The sequence below is a fragment of the Castanea sativa genome, chromosome 11, assembly GCF_040712315.1.
Source record: "Castanea sativa cultivar Marrone di Chiusa Pesio chromosome 11, ASM4071231v1".
Taxonomy (NCBI): Eukaryota; Viridiplantae; Streptophyta; class Magnoliopsida; order Fagales; family Fagaceae; genus Castanea; species Castanea sativa.
In genome coordinates this window covers 58,170,617-58,195,018 of record NC_134023.1, presented here as the reverse complement: position 1 = coordinate 58,195,018, position 24,402 = coordinate 58,170,617, and the positions used below count along the sequence as shown (strand labels likewise).

The 24,402-nt window shown below is 32.6% G+C and overlaps 2 protein-coding genes, 1 long non-coding RNA gene and 1 pseudogene across 4 annotated transcripts; 3 read left to right on the top strand and 1 right to left on the bottom strand.

Annotated features, from left to right (window-relative positions):
* Positions 1 to 4,430: 4,430 nt before the first annotated feature.
* LOC142617855 (uncharacterized) lies at positions 4,431 to 6,927 on the top strand. Of its 2 annotated transcripts, none has more exons than XR_012841070.1 (2): positions 4,431 to 4,964; positions 6,692 to 6,927. It is a non-coding gene; the product is annotated as an uncharacterized LOC142617855 (long non-coding RNA). The 2 variants fall into 2 exon arrangements; XR_012841071.1 differs by having other exon boundaries at positions 4,431 to 4,981.
* A 257-nt stretch (positions 6,928 to 7,184) lies between these two features.
* LOC142616800 (protein FAR1-RELATED SEQUENCE 5-like) lies at positions 7,185 to 10,898 on the bottom strand. The gene is made up of 3 exons (XM_075789577.1): positions 8,727 to 10,898; positions 7,333 to 7,503; positions 7,185 to 7,271 (listed from the first exon to the last, which is right to left on the bottom strand). The coding sequence occupies exons 1-3, from the start codon at positions 10,896 to 10,898 to the stop codon at positions 7,185 to 7,187; spliced, it is 2,430 nt and encodes an 809-aa protein (XP_075645692.1).
* A 2,096-nt stretch (positions 10,899 to 12,994) lies between these two features.
* Positions 12,995 to 14,150, top strand: LOC142616799 (F-box/kelch-repeat protein At3g23880-like; annotated as a pseudogene).
* An 8,259-nt stretch (positions 14,151 to 22,409) lies between these two features.
* On the top strand, positions 22,410 to 23,540 carry LOC142614896 (F-box/kelch-repeat protein At3g23880-like). Its single transcript, XM_075787536.1, has one exon. The coding sequence runs from the start codon at positions 22,410 to 22,412 to the stop codon at positions 23,538 to 23,540; it is 1,131 nt and encodes a 376-aa protein (XP_075643651.1).
* The last annotated feature ends 862 nt before the right edge of the window (positions 23,541 to 24,402 follow it).

Genomic DNA, 24,402 nt, shown 5'->3' with positions numbered 1-24,402 from the left:
TTGTCGTCCATAGCGTAAAGAAGCTACCTCAGCTTGTCTAGGAACAAGAACAACTAAGGAAGCTCATCTAATGATAATCAAGCCACACCGTGAAGATAATGTTCCATGAACGAGACTATTTATGGAAGACATAGTCACAAACAAGTAATTAACACTTAGTGAATTTCACAGAAAAGTCTACACAAGATTCACATAAGCAAAATACGACACATTGCATGACACATGGAACACGACATGTGGAAAGAATTCCACTTGCAGTGCCCCATGTAACCCATTTTCCTTTGTAACCACTTACATTACCAATGATGGTAATGGATCCAAACAAGTAGACCCACGTCTAACTCTCTATAAAAGGAGAAGATTCCATTCACACAAGGTAAGTTCTAACCATTTGCTATTTTCTTTCTTGTTTTAGAGAGAAAACTGATTTAACCATCGGAGGGTCCTTGGCCGGGGCACACCAGTCACCTTTGACAGTTCTTTCTTTCTTTTAGGCCTTCCAAGCAATCACTAGCCCATTGAAGCTTGAAGCATTCAGTCTACTGATTTTTTGTGCTTCATCATATCTTATAGATTTTTTTTTTTTTGTTTCCTTGAACCATGTTACAGAGCTGAAATGATGGAGATGTAGTATATATCTTATGGATTATACTTTTATTTTCCTTGAACTATGTTAGAGAACTATTGTTATGTTCCCCTCTTTTTTTTTTTTTTATAGATAACAAGAATAATATTATTTATGAAAAAAAGAAGAAGGAAAATACATGGTGTTCATGATGAGGAACACAGAAAAGCAAAAAACAGAAAGCAAAGAGAAAAAAAAATAAAAATCAAGAGGCTATTCTAAGAGCAAAAATAAACTTTATAAGAGAGGAACAATCCATAAAACCCCAGCACCAAGACCAATAAAAAAGACTATGCTGGCAGGCTGGCACAAATCTTTTAAATCAATCAACGTCTCCTCAGTGTTCTCAAAGGAGCGATGATTTCATTCCGTCCATACAATCCACATCAAATAGCCTAGAATCAAATTTCAAATATATGAACTATGGTTTCCAAGCCTGTGTCTCCAACAAAATAACAACCCTACCTTAAAGCTTGGCATGACCCTCTCATGGTTTTCTTGGATAGGTGTAATGATTATCTCTTCCCTTTCATGGTATATTTGCTATCCCATTGTATAGTTGGAACTGATGTGATGCAATCTCTGTCATTATGTGAGTTTCATAAGAGAAACAATGTGCTGCAGGAAAGAGGGGTGTTTTTTGAACTAATTCTTCGAATCTACATTCCTTGGTAACAGGCATCGGATCCCAAAAGGCTCTAAAGACTATCCTCAATAAAACATATAAAATGGATTAGCAAATGGTTCACAGTCTCACCATTTATATAGGTACATACAACACCTTACATACTATTTTCTAAATGAAAAAAGGCCCTCCTTTGGGCATTGATGCACTAAAGACTCTTCTATTTACCCTAAATAACCTCATATTAATTAAGAACATATGTAAAAATGATCAATCCCCATTAATTTTCATCTCATCCTATCAGTTGCTAACCTCTTGGGGATATTTGAGTAGAGAAAATCTAAAAGAAAATTCATCGACCCCAATTTCTAAACATGAAAACCTTTTAATATATCTCACATTCCAACTCCATTGCACCCCATTTAATCTTCTTTTTATGATTTAATTAATTGAAACATCCTTATCCATTGAAGAGGCATATAAATCAAGGTGCAACTGTTCTAGAGAATGATTCATGTGCCAAATATTATGCAAAAACCTTACTCGAGAGAATAAATTTATCCCAATTTTACCTTTTAATCATTCTCCATAAGTTACACCCATGCATCCCCCTAACTTATTTTGAAATATAACCTCCCCATTAATGTCTGAATTTTACAATTTTGCGCATTAACCATAATGTTTGAAATCAACTTTAATGTCAATATTTCGTCCATTTTATTATTTAATTTACTTGGCCCTTAAAATTTTTTGCCTCTGATTCTATTCATATGACCTTTTTTTTTTTTTTTTAATTATATTTTCTTTTAGTATGGCAACATAACATGTTGACTAACAATTATATTTTCAATAGGATTTAAATTTTGTATCAAACTAATCGCAGACCCGCGCAACATGCGGGAAAATTCGATATAATTACTTTTTATTGGAATATATTATTGAATTAATATAATATAGAGTGTGTATATTTAGAAAGTCAATATGTGTTATTTGAAATTGTATTTTAATTACAACATATGAAAAAATCCCACAATATATTTCCCTTGAAATTCATAAATGAATTACATGATTACTTGCATTATATACTAAAATAAGACCAACCCATCCATCATGGCATTGTAAAGTCATCTAAATATAATCATATAAAACCACGGTTTTGTTGATCTTGTATCATAAACCAAAAGTACCGTCTATACAATTGATAAGATCTTTAAAAGGTAATATATGATAGAGAATTCTAGTAGACTGCCCTCAACATTGAGATCAAGATTTTTTTTTCTAGAGTGTACATGTTCAACCAAGAGGAATTAATTAAGGAATAGTTAATCACTGTCAACCATGTGAGTTTTCTCTTTAATTTTCCTGGTTTCTCAGTTTTCAAAATGAAGATGACATTGGCATATACAAATTACAACAATTGTAGAGTAGTTATGCAAAACTGTTTAATACATTATTATTCAAAACTTTTTACAGATAAATTCAACCTCTTGTTCCATGTGTTGTATGTGGTGCAATGCTTAAGCTGGTGCTAAATGTTGTAATAGAAGTTATGCAATTTCAAAACTTGCAAAGAGACTAAAATGGGAAAATGATAAACAAAATATTAATTCAAAAATGTTAAATGAAATAAGCATTTCATATATGAAATATGTAAGTAAATAATGGGATACCACAAAGGATGTTATTATTGGTAGGATATCACTTGAAGTCTTGAACCCCCAAAAATTAATCTAAGGGGCCAGATATAAGGATAATTGGAATAATAATAAGTGCCAACATAAATTCGTAAGCTTCAATAACTGATTGAGCTTGATTGTTTCCAACAACAAAACATTTATAAATTAGTTTAAAAGGAACATTGGTTGCTTCAAATCAAATTTTTTGGTTCTTTTGCTGTTGGCAATTGTCCCCCCGTTGTGTTTTTTTTTTTTTTTTTTTTTTTTTTTTTTTTTTTTCCTTCAATAAAATCTTGCAATTCATCAACAAAAAAAATTACTTGTATAGTTTGGTCATTTTTTTTGGTTTGGTCATTTTTTATTTTTATAATTAGAAACTTTTATAGTTTTTTCGCTTTTCAAGTCATGTCTATAAAATTATGCAAAAAGTGTAAAATATAGTTTTACAACTATTGAACGTTGCAAACCCACATACCCACATCAAACATCTTATTTCTACTACTAACAAAGCAGGTCTGTTTCCCCTTCAATCTTATTCTTGTAATTACTTGCTATTGTGTATTTAAAATAAAAAGCGACTTCTAATTAAAAAGTACTGAAAGTAAACCAAACCCAACAAAAAAAACCCAACAAAAAGAAAGTTCATATGCAAATGTGACCAATAGAAACAAAAGCAATAGAGACAAAAATATTAAAATCAAAACTCTCACCGTAAGGAGCTGTAAGCCTGTAATTCATGCAATATAGATGGCATTTATGGACATAAACTTAAGAAACTTCTCCCAACCATTACATGCCACAAAAACATTTGAAGCTCAAAGGAGAATAGGGTGCCCAAGTTTAGAAATAGCGTTCAAAAGTATTCTCCCCATTGATTACTTGCTACCACACATCTACAAGAAATTTCATTAAGTATATGTCATGCAACAATAACCAAAAAAAAATTATCGACATTCCACATGGGATAAAAAAGCGAATGGGTGACAACTAAAATGTTTTTATTAACAAAAAGAAGAAAAATAATTGACAAAAAATCGGGTCTAAAGATTGATATCTTTTTCAATATGTCTCTTTTGTTTTTGCACTGGTTGATTGAAGAAGAGCAAAAAAGACCGTAGCATTACTAAGTCCGATGGTGTTTCGTCAGATTGTGTAGAAGTGGAGGGGGGGCAACTGTAATATATAAAGAAAATAAATCAATAAAGAGAGAATAGGAGTTGAGATCAAAGAATTGAAGTAGTGCTGAATTGAGGTTAAAATGGATTTAATAAGGTGGTGGAAAAGTGGAGAAAGTATATAGTGTTTCAGGGATTCCACATCAGCACTTAGTTGGTGTTTCTAGGCCCAATAAAAAAGTGACATCTGTCTAAAAGAAACAGATCAGCATACTACACCCTTATACACCTGAGAAGACAAAAATACCCCTGAAAATTTTGAAGCCCCGCTTTAACATCCTCTTCCCCTTCTTCAGCAAAATCAAAACCCTCTTCCCCTTCTTCAGAAATTTTGAAAATTTCTGCTTTTTCTCACCGCACCACCATATTCTCTCTCTCTCAACTCCAAAGCTCCACAGCCACTGCCTAGCGTTGCTGCTGAAATTTTTTTCTAATACTCGCCCTCTCTTGCTTTTCCCCTTTTCGCAAAATCAAAAAAATTTCATCTCTTTCTCTATCCGTTTCTCTCGACACCACTAGAGCACACCAGCACCTCCATGACTCCATCTTCTCTCTCTCAAGTCTCAACTCTAAACCTTGACAACCGCTGCCTAGCATCGTCGCTGGAGACCGACCTTTGTCTCGTCAGAAAAACGCCCAAAACTGTCTCTCTTTCTCGTTGTTTCCAACCACCGACGCCAGAAGTTTTCTTGCCGCTTCTAACACCTGAATTTGCAAAGAGAACCAGTACAATCAACTTCTTCTTCAAGAACCCAGTTCACTTGAGTTCTCAAGGACAACGGTCAAAAGCACGATTCCCATCCAAGCTCTCGACCCTCAAAGAGATGAAGAAACAGAGAAACCAAACATCAATGACAAAACCGGTGCTTTCACATCCCATGTCGCTCTCTTTCTCTTGTATAATTTTCCCATACATGTCAAATTTGCCATTTTTCTTTTGTGGGTAACTTTATATTTGGCCAAAATGTATTTTTTCGCATAGTCCATAATTTTACTAAATTTTTTGTGAATATTAAGAATAATTCTTGCATAATATTATGCTACTTATAATGGGTTTGTGACATATTTCTACAAATTTGAGGTATTACAGCAGAATGATATGTGTTAAGGTCACCATGTTTGTTCGGGTACATTGTAGCTAATGATTTGGATATCAAGAAACACTTGTATTCCATAGTCAGTTCTACCATTTTTGTTAGCAAATTCCTAAATTAGAGAAGATATGAACTTTAGGTAGATGCATGTCTTTTGAGTTTAAGTCCAGTTAAAGAGCATGTGTAGACATAAAATGTGGCCCAACTTGTGATGCGTTTAGCTTTTATTTGGATATCTATCTTGCTTTTGTTAAGATTAGTGATGAAAATTAGCTATAACCTGTTCTACATTGTCCAAATTTTTTTTAAAACACTGGTTATCTATGTTTATTGCTTCCTCTATTGGATGATAGGATAAGTGCTAATCTGATGGAATTGTTGAATACAGTGGTGAGTACCTTTTTCCCCCAATCAGGTTCAACTTCACCCATCATGTCCCTTCACTTGTCTTAACCAGTGTTGATAAACTTTCTTCATCATCCACAGTCCACATGAATGAGTTATGTCTTGAAGTTGTAACTTATTTGGTGAGGCTACTTTGAAATTAGGGAAAAGTGATTCCAAAAGGTCTAGCATCATCATTGGTTCTCTTTGTGTATATTTACTGCCTTGGTATACTATATGAGTATAGCATGAGACTGAATAAACTTTGCTGGATCTGATTATTTACTTGTCCAGGTTAGCCATGAATGCAGGGCAATTAGCTACTAGTTTACATTGAAAGGATTCTTTTAAAGTATTGTTTTCTATATTCCTTATGAATAAAAAAATAGTTTAGATTTTGAGTTTATTTTTAATCAGTCTATTGGTTGGGTGAGTTTGTCTAGCTTTCCTTTTTATATCGTACACTGAGTAGATGTAAACTGGCAATGCCTGTCCGCTATAATATGCCATGTTATTTATTTTTCAATGTTTTTACAACATAATACAAGATTAACATGTAGATGGATGAATGGGAAATTTTTTTATTGATTAGACATATACTATTTGTGATTGTAAAATTCCATGTCTGTTTAGATGTGAAATTTTTAGACATATACTTACATTCGTTTCACTTATTCTTTCAGCCATGATTTTCTATAATACCAACATATTTTCTTCTGAAATTCAATTGAGAAGATAAATGTTTAGACCATTTTTCTTAGTTTATTCTATTGTATCTTCTGCACTTGAATAATGGCTCAAACTATTTACAATGTTTTATAAGCAAAAAGTTCAGTTAATGATCCTTGTATTCTAACTCTAACATGATATCCAGGTTTTCCATCGTTGAGTTTTTTTACTTCTGCACTCTTCAAGATATCACACAGTTTGTATTCCCACATATTAGTTTGCTATTTTTTATGTTTCTTAGCACATTGCCTGCTTTGTCTTTTTCTTTGTACTTTTTCATCATAATGGCAGAGGAGTTTTATTTACCTATCCAAAAAAAAAATCTGGTATTGTTGTTGGCTATACTAATTATTAAATTTTTGTTTCTTGTTGGATTATTGTAGGGGGTTGTCAACTATGTAAGATTTTTCACTAAAGCGATGAAGATAATTATGGATAATTACAAAATAGTTGTGAAGCAGCTGAAGTAGGCATCAATAGGGTCTTGGCTATTTTTTGTAGTTTGTTTTGGTGTGTTTATGTATGCTGGCAAAACAAAAGCACCTATATGTTGTTACCTTGATGTAACTTTTTGAATATTGATGCCAATAATAGTGATGTATTATAAAATTTATCTTTATGTTAGCTTTTGGTTCAATGAAAATTTATTTTTATGTAAGCTTTTGATTCAATGAAAATTCACCTTTATATAATCATTGGGTACCAAAGACAAACAGCACCATTGATTAAGGAAGTTGCATTTTATATAATCTAAATTATAGGTATTACAGCAAACAACAACACAATATATAATCTAAATTCCAGAATTGTGTCCAGGAAAAAAAATCTTGCTCAAGCTTTGATAGAATAAGTATTTCAATTTGCAATGACATATTTTCAAGTTTGACAAAATAGGTATTCCCATAAGAGTTTCCGTGCTATTGATGTAGCAACATAGTAATGTTGCAGGTACATACTCCAAAGCTGCAGAATTATATTAAAGACCAACAAAAGAAAAAAAAAATCCATAAATATTTGCAGGTACATACACTATATCACCTAAAGCTCCAAAATTATCACCACTAAATGTATGTGGATTACATAAAACAGCAGCAACTCCAGCACTTGTAGCAGCAGCACTTGTAGCAGCAACTCCAGCACTTGTAGCAGCAACCCTTGCTTCTCCATCCCTTGTAGTAGCAGTGGTGTCAACAACCTTCACACACAAAATGAACCTGCCATGCTTCTAAAAGTCTTCTTGTAAACACAACCCTGGAAACATAAAAACAATCCCCTTCTCTCCCCCTGTAAGAAATCTAAAAAAAAAAATAGTCTGGTTCCTAAGTTTACAAATCCCATATAAATACATCATCTAATCAACATTTTTTAGGTGTAACAACATATTGCCATTCACTACATTATCAAAATAACAAAAAAAAAAAAGTCTAGCACCAAAATATTGTCATTCACTATATCATTCCCTTAACTGGAATAATATAACACCTGCAACAATCTAGCATTGCAATTCCTCCACCATGCACATATAGAAACTAATATATAAGAATAAAAAGTACTCTTGCATTAAAAACTTTGATCATTTGCATATAATTAGTCCTTAACTAGAAGTTACTCAAACATATACAAAATCTATCATGTTTGAGTAATTTCATTCGTTACAAAAGCTTGACAAAATGACAGCTATAATTAGTGTTTGGCTAAGCAATTACTTGTTCAAATTTTCAGCTATGTTATCTATAAAATTTTCAAGTCAAATATACTATCTAAGAGGTTCCTCCACTGTGCAATAATGACCAAAATGCTGTCCAAAAAACTGTCCAAAGATGCTGTCCATGAGCTATGCAGTATATTGTCCAAAATACCATCCAAAAGAGTTTTTCTTCATACTTCAGAAATTTTTAGTAGGGCCCTAAAAAAAAGAAAACAATATTAGGGTAAAAAAAAAATAAACAAAAGCACATATTAAAGCTTCTTCCCCTCTAATAGAAAAAGTTTAAGGTTATAGAATGTACTTGATTCAAGTGTGACATTGAGGTACTTTCTTGAAACATTCTTGTAGAGTTACACATGGGATAAGCAACAAACATTTCCGGGGGAAAGAATGATGTTTGAACATCTTCTATATAAAATAAAAACAGTAACAAATGATTAAGCTCAACAAGCAAAAATAAGAAAAATAAAAATTGAAATATTAGTCTTGTACTTACTATGTACCATACTATCTTGAAGCGTTGTTGTAGAGCTAACCACATGATTAACAATAGACATCTCCGGGGGAAGAAATGATGATTGAACATTTTCTTTAAAAAAAAAAAAAAAAAAAAAAAAAAAAGAAGAGAAAGTAAGAACATACAGTTAAACTTAACAAGCAAAAAATAAGAAAAAGAAAGCTTGAGTGCTAGTTTTGTACTTACCATGTACCATAGAAATAGCTTTTGGAGCTTTTGAAGTGGTTGCATCTTTCACTTTCTTTTTTCTTTGCTTCTTTTCCAGTTGACTTTTTATTCTAAAATTGGTTATCCCTTTCTTTCTCACATGTGGCGGATCAAGGATTGGTCTCTTACCATCTAAGCAAGGTTGCACATCATCATCATGTATGAGATCTTGAGGACATTTTTTACCAATATCTTCCATCTTATTTGTATCTCCTGAACTCTTTTCAAGCTTGCATAATAGCTCACTTAGACTATCCATTGCTATTTTGGTCCCATGATCACTCAATGCAGCCATATCACAACATTTATACCACAAAAGACTTAAGTTGCTCATACGTAATACATGAGTAGATTTCTCATTTGATTTAAATGAATCGATAGAACAACACAACCTTTTCTTGGCATCTTTTGTCCATCTACTTGATATGTATTTGTCGGGTATATTATTCACATTATTCACAAGAAAAACCCTTAAAGCATGGCAACATAACAACCCTAAAGTCTCAAATAATTTGCAATCACAACAAATACTTAATTCAGCCCGGTTAAAATGCACAATATGAATCCTTCTACACTCCCCACTACTTAGTGAATATGTAAAGTTATCCTCACTATGATTAGTTTCAACACAATTCAATCCCATACCTAAATCAAACTCATCTTCAAACATTCCAAACAAAGCAAGAGTATAAACTTTAGCAGCATGACTTAAAATGCCCCCATGCTTATGAACTTTCCCAGGTGCACCATTCTTACAACGAAAATCTTCATTTATTTCATCTTGTCGCATTTGTGTTGCCTTTTCCTCATAAAATTTAATAACTTCAATAAGAGACATAGATGCTTTCATAATTTGATGAAAAACACTATTTGTACTCTCACTTCTTTGGGTAGACTTCATCTTTGCAGAAAAGAAATCGAGATTGAAAGTTGGGCACCACTTTTCTCGAATTTGGTACAACCTATTCAGCCATGTATTGTCCTTTAAATTATGCATCTCAATCATTTTGCTCCAAGTTGACTCAAACTCCGTTTCATTTGAACACCCACCATATAAGCAATGATTAAATCTTTGATTGAAATCTGGAACACCATAGATTCCAACAAGATTTTTTTGAGCATTTTTACTAATGTGCCATAAACACAATCGATGACGAGACTCATTGAAAACCATATTAATAGCATTTGCCATTGCTTGGTCTTGATCTGTAAAAATAGATTTTGGTTGTCGACCTCCCATTGCAGCCAAAAAAGTCTCAAACAACCAAATAAATGACTGAGTTGTCTCATTTGATAAAAAAGCACAACCAAACAAAACATTGTTCCAATGATGATTGATTCCCACAAATGGTGCACAAATTAAGTTGCACTTATTGGTTCGATAAGTGGTGTCAAATATAACAACATCCCCAAAAGAGTCATAATCTAATTTTGATCTACCATCTCTCCAAAAGAAATTTGCAATTCTATTATCTTGGTCTACTTGCACCGAATAAAAAAACATTGGATCTTCACTTTGTTTTTCTTTGAAATGATTAATAATACTTTGCCCATCACCAGCTTCCATAATTTCTTTTCTTTTTGTTTGCACAAAATTATGACAATCTCGCCTAGAGAACCCAACATTATTTGCACCACCAAGTTCTTTTGACAAAAATGAGTAAGACTTTGTTGCTTTTATACCTGAACTAACCATTGTGCTAATTATATTCCCATGAGCAGGTAGCACTTTCCTTCCTGATCTCAAGTTACATCTTTCTTCTGGAGTTGCAAATTCATGATTGTGTGTGTCATTAAAGTGTGAAACACTCCAAATATCATTTTTTACATCAAACCGGATCCTAGCACGACAGCCCGTTCTTACATCTAAATTATGATACTTTTTAACATTAGAAGGGTCTTCAAACTCTTTAAAACCTTGTTTTGAACACACAAATTCTCGTTGCCTAATAACACCATTATACTCTCGTTTAACCGCTTTTCGAATGCTAAATCCCCTTTTTAAAGCATACTGATTATAAAGGTTATATGCTTCTTCTTCAGACCTCACTTGCATTCCAATTTTAATTTCATCACATTCACCCAAAGTTACATTTTCAAAACTTTCCCTTTTATCATTGTCCCCAACAGCAACAAAATCATTTTTTGAAAAATCCATGACTAGTCGAACCTAATCATGGAAAAAAAGATATATTGAATAAACATCATGAAAAGATGACTATAAATATACATAAATCACCGTAAAGTCATAAAAAAGAATTGCTACCAGCCACCCACTAGTCCTCAGCCATAAACACATTGAAATTCCAGTTGGCTTTATACCAATTATCAAATATCATAATTTTTCATAATAAATCAACCAAAGACTTAAACTAAAAAAATGACAAAAAGATAGATTAAATACCTCAGAGGAGACTTTTAGGACGAAATTATTTATTAAAATCAATTCTTTCAGCAAAAACAACAGAACAAAAGCATTGCATCCATCCCTGCACCATGAAAAAAAAAAAAAAGAACCATTACAAGGAATGAAAAAAATTGTGAAAATTCCAAGTAAGCCAACACATATTGCAAACTTAAATGCATCTAAAAGAAATCATCTTTAACATGAATAGCTGAAAAAGAAAGAAAGAAAATCTAACAAATAAATAATACCTGAAAATTAAGCACAACCATCAAATACATTAAATCAACTAATAAACAAAGAAATAAGCTTTATTTCTCTGCTTATAAAACTACATCATACTAACCACTTTTAATCTAATCCAAAAGAACAATTTTTTGAAAAGAAAAAAAAAACCTTTTACTGTATTATTAGTGTATCCATCCTCACTAAGCATTTTAGTAAACAGTACAAGTTTTCTTTTTACAAAAGAATGTATTTGTCAAATTTTTTTTTTTAATCAGGACATGTATGTAAACAGAAAATTCAGAAAATAAAATGAAAAAGAGTGAGGAGAAACCTTCTTGCAAAGTCAGATTTGAAAGCGGCAAGAAAACTTTCGGCGTTGTGGTTGGAAACAACGGAGAGACAATTTCAGGCGTTTTCTGATGAGACCGATGATGATCGGCGATGCTAGGTAGCGGCTGTCAAGGTTTGGAGTTGATAGAGGGAAGATGGAGGTGTTGGTGACTGGTGTGCTACGGTGGTGCGAGAGAAACAGAGAGAGAGGGCATTTTTCGACGAGACAAAGGTCAGTCTCGTCGGAACTGATGATGACCGGCGATACTAGGCAGCGACTGTCAAGGTTTGGAGTTGAGAGAGGGAAGATGGAGGTGATAGTGAGTGGTGACTGAAGTGGTACAGTGCGGCGAGAGAAACAGAGAGAGAGTGAGAGAGAAAGATGAAATTTTATGTTTTGGAGAAGGGGAAAAGGAAGAGTGGCGGGATGGGGGGAAAATTAGAGGGATTTCTGTCTTTTTGTTTAATGTAACCTGAGTTGCTGAGGTGTATAAGGTTTAGACAGATGTCACTTTTTTATTGGGCCTAGAAACACCAACTAAGTGCTGATGTGGAATCCCTGAAACACTATATACTTTCTCCTTGAAGTTGTAACTTATTTGGTGAGGCTACTTTGAAATTAGGGAAAAGTGATTCCAAAAGGTCTAGCATCATCATTGGTTCTCTTTGTGTATATTTACTGCCTTGGTATACTATATTTACTGCCTTGGTATATATATATACTATATGTAAAGTCATGATATATAGTAAAGTTAGAAGAATATGTAGCAAAGCAAAAGAATTAAGCCTATTTAGAATGTGTAAAGTCAAGAGAATATGTATAGTCATCATATATTTTGCATTCTTTTAAAAAGGTAATAAATTAACAAAAAAATAAAAAGATGAGCTGAATAATGACGTAGCTCAACTAAAGCGTAGCAAAAATAAATGATACGCTTTAACTTTTAGTAATATATAAATATAAATATAGATGAGACTCTAACAATATGTATGCTTTCATTCTCAATTCTCAAATATATATATATACATATATATATATATATATATATATATATATATATGCTTTGTTTTATTCTAATTTTTCGTGGGATAACAACAAACACGTAAATTAGAAATCCTAATTACAATGGATTAAAAAAATACTTAAATTAGAAATCCTAATTATAACAGGATACAGTAATATACAAATATATATTGTCGGTCACAAGGCCGACAAGAAGTCCTATAAATTGAAACTTTTCTCGACACTCTGAATTCGGTAAAGCCGAAAAAGAGAAAAAGAAAGATACGGAATGACGGAGTATCTGCCATACGACGTGTTGCTGTAGATCCTGCATATACTACCCTTGAAATCCCTAATCCGATTCAGGTGCGTTTCCAGATCATGGAATTCTCTAATCACAAGTCCTGCCTTCATCAATTCCAATCTCACTCGATCACACTCCAACTCCAACACATTAATCGTTAGGTTTTTGGATGTTACACCCCATGTTGTACATGGTTACGCATTAATTCACGAAGAAGACAATGACAATAATGACTCCTCATCTGAACAAATTCAAGAACTTGAGTTACCGATTAGTTTTCTTTGCAATTTTCAAATAGTCGGTTACGTTAATGGATTGTTTTGCCTGTATAAACAAAGCCGCTATATTGTTTGGAATCCCTGTATTAGAAAATTTATTGCCCTTCCCTAGTACGGCCTCCTTTGATTGTTATCTAGCGTTTGGGTTTGATTCGAGGACCAATGATTATAAGCTGGTGAGAATTGTATTTCAATCTAAAAATATTCGCGCCGAAAAACCTCTAGTTGAGATTTACTCTGTTAACGAGGGATATTGGAGATTAACGAGTGGTGGGGACTCATATCCGGCTGGGGTTTATATTAGTGGTTGGTCCCTTTCAACAGCGGTTTCTTTAAATGGAGTTGTTTATTTTGCGGCTCATCACTGTGATGCCCGGGGTTCAATAGTTTTGACATTTGATTTGGGTGATGAGGTTTTCCGCGCAATATCCCTGCCGAGAGGTAATTTCAGATTCGAGGCTGATATTGATATCTCGGTATTCAAGGGATTGCTTTCTCTAACATGTTATGAGTATAAGGGCGAGCGTTGGGTAGGCGTCAAGTGTTGTTCTGTTTTTGTGATGAAAGAGTGTGGCATTGTCGATTCTTGGACTAAACTGTTCACTATTGACCTCAGTCGTAGGCAATTGTGTAGAGTGTTAGGTTTCCGGAAGAATGGTCATTTGTTAGTGCAGAAAGAACTATTACTTGGTTGGGAGCTCTGTTCATATGACCCTGAGAGCCAACAAGGGAAGACTTTGGGGTTTTGTAGAAGCCCATATTATTCCTTTGCTGATAATTATGTGGAGAATCTTTTCTTACTCGACAAACCTAATGATGCAGTTTCCAAGAGGAAAGTGAGCAAGAAGAGAAAGTGCATGTAAATAGGCTCGATTCAAGTATTCAACTAGTATTTTATTCTATTTCAGCATTTACATTCCTAAAATCTAAAAGAATTGCCCATGAATTGCCCATGAATGAAGCGATTCTGTAAAATCTAAATGGAAATTCAACTAGTAAGACCCTACACATGAGACCAATTAAACTTAGTTCAAATCATCAAATGATTCCAACTTAACATAAGTATTTTTTTTTTTAATGTATAGTAAGAAATATAATTATTTCTAATGATAGCTACATAAGATATAACGAGTGAAAATTCCAAATATTTGAGGGATGTTTTCGGACTAATTCCTCCAATCTACCTTCCCTAGTAATAGCCATCGGATCCCAAACAACTCTAAAGACTACCTTCTATAAATCATATGAAATGGATCAACAAATGGTCCACAGTCTCACCATTTATATAAGTGCATAATACACCCCCCCTCCCCCCATACCACTTTTCAAATGAAAAATGAGGTCCATCTTCAGGTCTTTTACCCCAAATAACCTCATACTAAGAATGAACATTAAAATGACCACTCCCCTTGAACTTTCATCTCATCCTATCGGTGGCTAACCTTTTAGGGATATTTGAGTAGAGAAGATCTTAAAGAAAATTTATTGACTCCAATTTCTAAATCTCACATTCCAATTTATTAAAAAACCTTTTGACAAATCTCACATTCCAACTACATCGCACCCCATCTAATCGACTATTTATGATTGAGTTAATTGAAACATCCTTGTTCACTGAATAGGCATATAAATTTGGGTGCAACTCTTCTAGAGAATGATTCCCATGCCAATTATCATGCGCAAAACCTCACTCAAGTGAATAAAGTTATCCCAATCTACCTTAATCCTTCTCTGTCGGTTACACACATGCATTCCTCTAACTAATTTTGAAATTTAGCCTCCCCATTGATGTTTGAAGTTTACAATTTTGGACATTCACCCTAAATTTTAATGTCAATATTTCGTCTATTTAATTTGTTACGTTAAGTGGCTATTAAATTCTACGTCTCCAATCACATCTCATATTCACTAAAATGTATTTAACCTCAGGTGTGTTTTTGACAAAAGGTCTTTTAAATTTCAACTAATTTGATATGATTTTATTTTATTTTTTTGAAGAAATAAGATTTTCATTTTTATTGAAATTGAAAAGGAAAATAAAAGAAAAAGAAAAATAAGGTAACTTTTTTTTTATAAGGAAGAATATTACTTATTAGTATTATTTACTTAAGAACTTGTAGGGGCCTACAATGCACATATAATTTCAATTTTTTTAGGGGGAAAAAATATTTTTTGTTAGTAAAAGTTAATTGTCTCCGCAGGCCCACAACAAGTGCTTCAAATTGAAAATTTTCTCAAAACTCTGAATTTGGTAATGGCGTAAAGTCGAAAAAAAAGGAATGTTGGAGTATCTGCCATACGAAGTGTTGCTGGAGATCTTGCATAGACTACCCTAGAAATCCCTAATTCAATTCAGGTGCGTTTCCAAATCATGTAACTCTCTAATTACAAGTCCTGCCTTCGTCAATTCCAGTCTCACTCGATCACACTCCAATTCCGATCTCACTCATCACACTCCCAAAAATACTCCTCATTCAAGTATTCAACTCAAAATTTCAGCATTTACATTCCTAAATTATATTTTATTCTTGGTATTGTTGGAAAAACATGGTTTGCATCTCATACAATACATACGTAGCAGAAAATTAACGGATCTACTTCATTCGTAATTGATAACATGTACTATGTAAATTTCAGAATTCAAGATCAAGAAAGCGTACCTTCGTGCGGTGAAATTCAAAACAAAAGATCAGAAGTACTCGGGAATACTTTTAATTTTTACTCTAATTCCACTTTACGCCTAAGAAGTGTGGTCTTTCAATCAGTTTTCAAAGGGAGAATTAGAGAGTGTCTTATACTCACATCCACACCATTTCACAATAGTGTCTCATACTTATCTAAAATTCTGTATGTTTTTCCTTTTATATCTAACTGATTATCTAATTGGACTGACCTTTTGGGTCTTTCTAATTAGGCTTTAGTGTGTGGCTTGGAGTGGGACCAATAAGACACTAGCTCCAATGGGTCTTGGGCTTTTCTGTCAACTCTTGACAAGTCCAAAATTACCATTAACTATATTTAATACCACTATAAAAATATAGTTGCACTCTAGACCTTATTTATAAATTATATCTCAAGACTTTATTGTACATGCAACCCCTTCATAAAATATTCATAGTAATACAAAGTCATGAAAGTAGACTGCCACTTCGAAGATTTCAACATCTTAATTCCCTAAGTACCTGGTTTAATCCTTTAAGTTATTCATCATATATTTATGAAATCCAATTCCATAAATATATACTTTAGTAACTTTTTACTAAAATGGTTAGGCTTAACTTTTTAAATAACCAAACTCATTAAACTTATTTCAAGGGAATATTTTATATCTCCGTTAAGAGACAATGAATTCCATCTTGAGAATATATGTTCCATCATCACTAAATGTGGCTGCCTAACATACTGAGGTTTTGATCGTGACTTTAAATCTCACTCCTGATATATCAAAACAACCTACATTTCATGATCAGATTCATTATCCTCTTAGGATTAAGAATTCATGTAAATAGAAATCGTGAGATTTATTATTCATTTGATAGTCGTTAGGAGAATAATAAATCTCACAGCGGCCCAGATCAATATGTCTTAACTCTTAAAACATATTAATATACCAACTAGAAATCTCAATTTCCATTTAAGTTATTCATCATATATTTATAAAATTCAATTCCATAAATATATACTTTAGTAACTTTTTACTAAAGTGGTTAGGCCTAACTCTTTGAACAACCAAACTCATTAAACTTATCTCAAGGGAATATTTTATATCTTCGTTAAGAGACAATGAGTTCCATCTTGAGAATATATGTTCCATCAACACTAAATGTGGCAGCCCAACATACTGAGGTTTTGATCGTAACTTTAGATCTCACTCCTGATATATCAAAGTAAGTTACATTTCATGATCAAGTTCATTATCCTCTCAGGATTAAGAATTCATGTAAATAGAAGTCGTGAGATTTATTATTCATTTAGCAATTGTTAGGAGAATAATAAATCTCACAGCGGTCCAGTTCAATATGTCTTAACTCTTAAAACATATTAATATACCAACTAGAAATCTCCATTTCTATGATCAAGACAAATCATCTTAGTTGATATGTTATAGTCTTCATAGATGAAATGTCCAATTTCATTATCGATTACAAACTACAATTTTGAGTTTACAAAGAACTTGTGATTTATATCTTCTGTGACTAAATCACATACTATGCATCTCATGGACTTTATGATAATATCTCAATATTCCTGTTACCATTATTTTTAGATAATAATAAAATAAATATATTAATTACAACATCAAGTCATACATAATGTCATACATAGCATCATACAATAAGATTTAAGGGCACACATCCTAACAGGTATATATTAGATATTTTTTTGTTGCTATACTTAAATATTAAGTTTCAAACCTCAATATATGGCTTTTGGATTTAATTTGTTCTTGAATGGATATAAAGAGTGGTCATAATTTATTTAATTTTTTTATTGGTAATTTAGCAAAATTTCATTATTTTAGTGAAAACGAAAAATAAAAATAAATATAAAAAAGACCCCATTTACACAGGCAGTATATTAGAGAGTCTTAAGAGTCTAACAAAAATAACGTAGAAAATGATGGTTTCTAGAAAATAAGTAATTTTTCAAAATGTATTTTCTGTAAAACTATCTCATTTTTCAATATTTGGTAGCAACTTTAAATGAGTTGAAAAACAATCTCTTAACTTCCCTTATTTAGCTTGTTATGAGATAGAGTTGTTTTCCAAAAAAATTTAATGGAAAACAACCTCTAAAAATAAGTCATAATTTTATGTTGACAAAATAAGTAGTTTTCCTTTAATGCTTATTTTTTTTATGCTATCAAACAATAGAAAACACAGAAAACTAAAGAGTAGTCATAATTTATTTAATTTTTTTTATTGGTAATTTAGCAAAATTTCATTATTTTAGAGAAAATGAAAAATAAAAATAAAAATAAAAAGGACCCCATTTACATAGGCAGTATATTAGAGAGTTTTTATAGTCTAACAAAAATAACGTAAAAAATTATGGTTTCTAGAAAATAAGTAATTTTTCAAAAAGTATTTTCTTTAAAACTATCTCATTTTTCAATATTTGATAGCAACTTTAAATGAGTTGAAAAATAATCTCTTAACTTCCTTTATTTAGCTTGTTATGAGATAGAGTTGTTTTCCAAAAAAATTTAATGGAAAACAACCTCTAAAAATAAGTCATAATTTTATGTTGATAAAAGATAATTTTCCTTTAACGCTTATTTTTTTTATGCTATCAAACAATAGAAAACACAGAAAACTAAAGAGTAGTCATAATTTATTTAATTTTTTTTATTGGTAATTTAGCAAAATTTCATTATTTTAGAGAAAACGAAAAATAAAAATAAAAATAAAAAAGACCCCATTTACACATGCAGTATATTAGAGAGTCTAAAGAGTCTAACAAAAATAACGTAGAAAATGATGGTTTCTAAAAAATAAGTAATTTTTCAAAAAGTATTTTCTGTAAAACTATTTCATTTTCCAATATTTGGTAGTAACTTTAAATGAGTTGAAAAGCAATCTCTTAACTTCCCTTATTTAGCTTGTTATGAGATAAAGTTGTTTTCCAAAAAAATTTAATGGAAAACAACCTCTAAAAATAAGTCATAATTTTATGTTGACAAAAGATAGTTTTCCTTTAACGCTTATTTTTTTTTTTATGCTATCAAACAATAGAAAACATAGAAAACTATCTTTATACAAGGTTTTCTATCAAAACAAATGGAGGTTCACAAACTCTTCGAAAGAGGACAAAGACAGCCTGCTCAAGGAAGCCATCCAATCATACAACAATCACAGCAAAAACAATTTCAACTAGAATGGTGTACTCTCGGTCCCCTCAAAAGTACCCCTATTTCTTGCCAAATAGTCCACATTAAACATTGAAAGATAGCCCTCCTGAATAACAGAGGTCTAGTGGTAGCCAAAATCCCCATTGTAACGGAAGAAGATGCTCTTAAGAGTGGTCAAAATTGTTCAATACTGTTGGTGCAAACACAATGATAATGAAAATAACACGAAGAGAAACTGAATAATACTTCTAAATTTTTTATTAATTTAAAGAAAGAGATTACACAACACCATTTAGACTGAGGCGCGGCACTCGCTCTCTTTAAGGAGATTCAAGCCCTTGGTTGACTAAACTTTGTAACCGATGCAGACCGTCAAGTAGGAGGATCCAAGGTGCTGATTCATTTCCAAATTTGACACCTCCACCCTTCACCTCCCCCTTGCGCACGTATCTGGCCCAATATTTGAAACAATTCATGTTAGCCCGGCCATTAATCACCACAATTAAAAAGAACAAAATAGTCTCTCTCCTTTTCAATGTGGGATTAAATATTTTCACTAACTCCTTATCTTCCACATTCACTCCCACATCTTTATATTTATGTTATAAAATTTATTCATTTTAATTATTTAATATTAAAATGCTCCAACAAATACGATTTTGTGGTTTTGGTTGATGATGGGATGAGCCATTTGCAAGAACAAAATGGTAAATGTAAATGGAGACTGATGTTATTATCTATTTCTGTATTTTGAAATTGTCACATCCAATTCATATTCTGTATGAAAATTTGTTTCACTTCCATTTCATTAGGCATGCAAAATATTTTCTGCTATGATCAGCCGTTGCCTTCTGATACTGTGTTGTGTACATGACATATTGTTTTGCATCAATGTAAAGTCAATGGCCTATAGGATTATGCCAAACATAAGCTGCTGTAATCATGTAACTGTAGGTAGAGTCGTGTTTTGTTAGGGGTTTTTATGTATTAAATGTGTTATGTTGTATTAAGTATAGTTTTGTTTTGCTGAATTATATAAAGTAGACTGTAGTCTATTAATTCACTTTGGTTGTTTGTTGATGTGGAAACTTTATTGACATTAATGGAGCAAGGAGGGTAAATTGGACCTTGTATTACTTCTCCAATAATTTTTTTGGCTGTTCTATAGAATTTTTTTTTTGAGAGTCAAATTTTTTCAATGGAAAATTGATTATGGTTTGGCAGAGAAGACTTTGGAATATAATTATGAATATAGAATAGGATTGTAATTAGGACCCCCATTTTATCTTTAAAAGCTTTATTTTACTGATCAAACAAATATAGGGTAGTATTATTTGATTATTAAATGGTCCAGTTTGCTGTAGGGAAAAAATAAGATCTATGTTTATGGTATATTATATAGAAATCAGTATGTAACTCATGCTTACGCACGGAAATGGTCAATTGTAATTGTGCTATTATTATTAGCTTGTGTTATTAAATATAGAGGACATTAGTTCGATCAGGACATTTGAAGGTATTTAAATGATTTTCCTTTGCAATTTTAATGATATTGGTTATGTCAAGTTTCTCATCACATTGCTCGATTACATTTATGAATAATCACAATTAAATATATAAAATTTTTTGCCTAATATATATATTAAGGAAAATTACAATTTACCCACCTATAGTTTGGCCAAATAACAAAAGACTAAGAAAGCCTGTTTTTGTTTAGAGCCTAATATGGGCTTAATTATACCACATCAACTACATTAACCAGATTTGGAAAAAGAAAAAGAAGAAGATGAAGAAGAATAATGATCAAACTTTGCGATCCATGATCAACGATATTACTTTGGCATAAATGATACTTGGCCATTGAGGCCCATACGCCACTTCCAATCTCTTAAAGCAAACTTTGAGAAATAATTATAGATTGGCTCTCTTTATAGATTTAAGGGATAAAGTTACAATGAGTGGAAAAATATGTTTAACATTATTTCTCACTGCCTGTCTTACAATTTTAAATTTTGACTTGTAATTCTTTAGATGAGATTGAACTATGTCAGCAAGTAGTCTCTTTAGATCAAGAATGAGATCCTTCTTCCTCAATGATCACAGATTCTCATGGGCTATCACACCGTCTCTTAGTTTTCATAATAATTTAAAGCCCCCCCGCCATGCTAGGTCATCTCATGGGCTACATATAAATGTAAACTATCAAAAATAAGTATTTGTTCAAATAAATGTTCAATTAGACAAAACTCAAGGAGAAAATTTGCAAATGTGCATGTCCATGTTCATGAAATGTTTCAACATAGGCAACAGAAGAGTCTACAATCGATAAATGTGTATGGGGCTTTAATTTGTAGAGAGGTGAATTATACCATTCTTGTGTTCTAGATTAGTCTTGTTTTCATTTAGTTAAAGTTATGTTTCTTCAAAATTCAAATGGAGCTTTGTCCAAAGCACTATCGTGGTTTTTACCTAAAATGTCACCAAAATAAAAAAGTATGTGTCAGTAACTAAGTCAAAGTATGGAAACTATAAGCTTGACCAAATCTGTCAACTTGAGATCTCTATTTACCACCGGTAAACCTACAACGCCCACCAATTTCGAAACTCTAAAAAAATTGAATAAACATCTACAGCATGAATAACAACTTAGCTCAATAGATGAATAAACACAACAAAAAAAAAATTTTTAAAAAAAAAATTGAAATCCCTTACAAATGGTGGTAATAAAGTTAATCATAATAATATTTTAAGGAAAATATTTAAAAAGAAAGCATAGATACTTCCTGCTGAACTTAGTCAAGGTAGCAAGCATAGGAAAAAGTTTATTTTCTTTATAATAACAGAATCCATGACCTGCAACATTCTAAGCAGATTTTAGAAGCTTAGATATCACTGCATATCTTGAAATTTATAATCTACATGTAGCACTTGGCCATTCTTTGGAGGCTGAAACTTTTAGAGTATGCTGAAGCAGAAATTTATAACAGTAGCACAAAAACACTCTCACAAGACCCAAGTCCCAAATACACCCTTAACTCCTTCACAGAAATAATAAAGCATCTTATTGTATTTACCAAAACCAAGTAGAACTTGGTTTTCTACTATCACTAGAATAAAGCCAAACCGACTTTGGCAATCCACATAAGAGCCACACGCACAAGTCACAACAACCCACAAGGCGCACAACAAGTGCTTCAAATTGAAAATTTTCTCGACACTCTAAATTCGGTAAAGCCGAGAAAAAAAGAAAAGAAAAAAAGAAAGATACGGAATGACGGAGTATCTGCCATGCGATGTGTTGCTGGAGATCCTCCATAGACTACCCGTGAAATCCCTAATCCGATTCAGGTGCGTATCCAAATTATGGAACTCTCTAATCACAAGTCCTGCCTTCATCAATTCCAATCTCACTCGATCACACTCCAATTCCAACAAATTAATTATTAAGTATTCGGATGTCTACATGGGTTACGAATTAATTCACGAAGAAGACAATGACAATTATGACTCGTCATCTGAACAAATTCAAGAACTTGAGTTGCTGAATAGTTTTGGTCGCAAATTTAAATTAGTCGGTTACGTTAATGGATTGTTTTGCCTTTATGAACAAGACCGCTATATTGTTTGGAATCCATGTATTAGAAAATTTATTGTCCTTCCCAACCCTTCCGTTACGGCCTCTTTTGCATGTTATCTAGCGTTTGGGTTTGATTCGAGTACCAATGATTATAAGCTGGTGAGAATTGCATTTCAATCTAAAAATCTTAGCCCCAAAAAACCTCTGGTTGAGGTTTTCTCTGTTAACGAGGGATCTTGGAGAATAACGAGTGGTGGGGACTCGTATCCGCCTGGGGTTTATATCAGAGATTGTTCCCTATCAACAGCAGTCTCTTTAAATGGAGCTGTTTGTTTTGCTGCAGATCGGTGTGATGCCCTCGGTTCAATAGTTTTGTCATTTGATTTGGGTGATGAGGTTTTCCGCGTGATATCCTTGCCAAATGGTAGTTTCAAATTTGAGGCTGATATTGATATCTTGGTATTCAAGGGATTGCTTTCTCTAATATGCTATGAGTATATGGGCGAGCGTTGTTCTGTTTTTGTGATGAAAGAGTATGGCGTTGTTGATTCTTGGACTAAACTGTTCACTATTGACCTCAATACGCGATTCTGTAGAGTGTTAGGTTTCCGGAAGAATGGTCATTTATTAGTGCAGTACGAACTATTACTTGGTTGGGAGCTGTGTTCATATGACCTTGAGAGCCAACAGGTGAAGAATTTGGGGTTTTGTAGAAGCCCAGGTTATTCTTGGGCTGATAATTATGTGGAGAATCTTTTCTTACTTGACAAACCAAATGAAGCAATTTCCAAGTGGAAAGTGAGCAAGAAGAGAAAGTGCAAGTAAAAAGGCTCGATTCAAGAATTCAACTCAAAATTTCAGCATTTACATTCCTAAATTCTATTTTATTCTTGGTATATACTAGATATTTTTGTGTTGCTATACTTAGATATTAAGTTTCAAACCTCAATACATGGAAAAAATAACATTAAAGGTCCGTTTGGATACAGCTGAAAACTGAAAACTGAAAATATAGTAGCAAAATAATTTTTAAATATGTGAATAGTATTATGAGACTCATTTTTAATGAAAAAATTGTTGAAAAGTGAAGTTTATGGATTTCGTGAACAGTGCACGAGACTCATTGATGTGCACTGTACACTGAAGAAAAGTCAACAACTACGACTAAAAAATAAAGGATAAAAAATGTGGAAACGCAAACGTGAAGAGCGCAAAACGCGCTTCTCAAACAGACACCAAGTCCACAAAATCCTCAAAAAAGGAAAAAGACAGCCTACTCAGGACAGCCATCCAATCATACAACAATCACAGCAAAAACAGTATCAACTAGAATGATGTACTCTCTGTCCCCTCAAAAGCACCCCTATTTATTGTCAAATAGTCCACATTAAACATTGAGGGATAGCCCCCCGAATAACAGAGGACTGATCGTAGCCAAAATCCCCATTGTGGTGGAAGAAGATGCTCTAAAGAGTGGTCAAAATTGTTAGATATGATTTTGTGGTTTTGGTTGATGATGGGATGAGTCATTTGCAAGAACAAAATGGTAAATGTAAATGAAGACTGAATTTATTATCTTTTTCTGTATTCTGAAATTGTCGCAGCCAATTTATATTCTGGATGAAAATTTGTTTCACTTTCCACTTCATTAGGCATGCTAAAATATTTTTGCTATGATCAGCCGTTG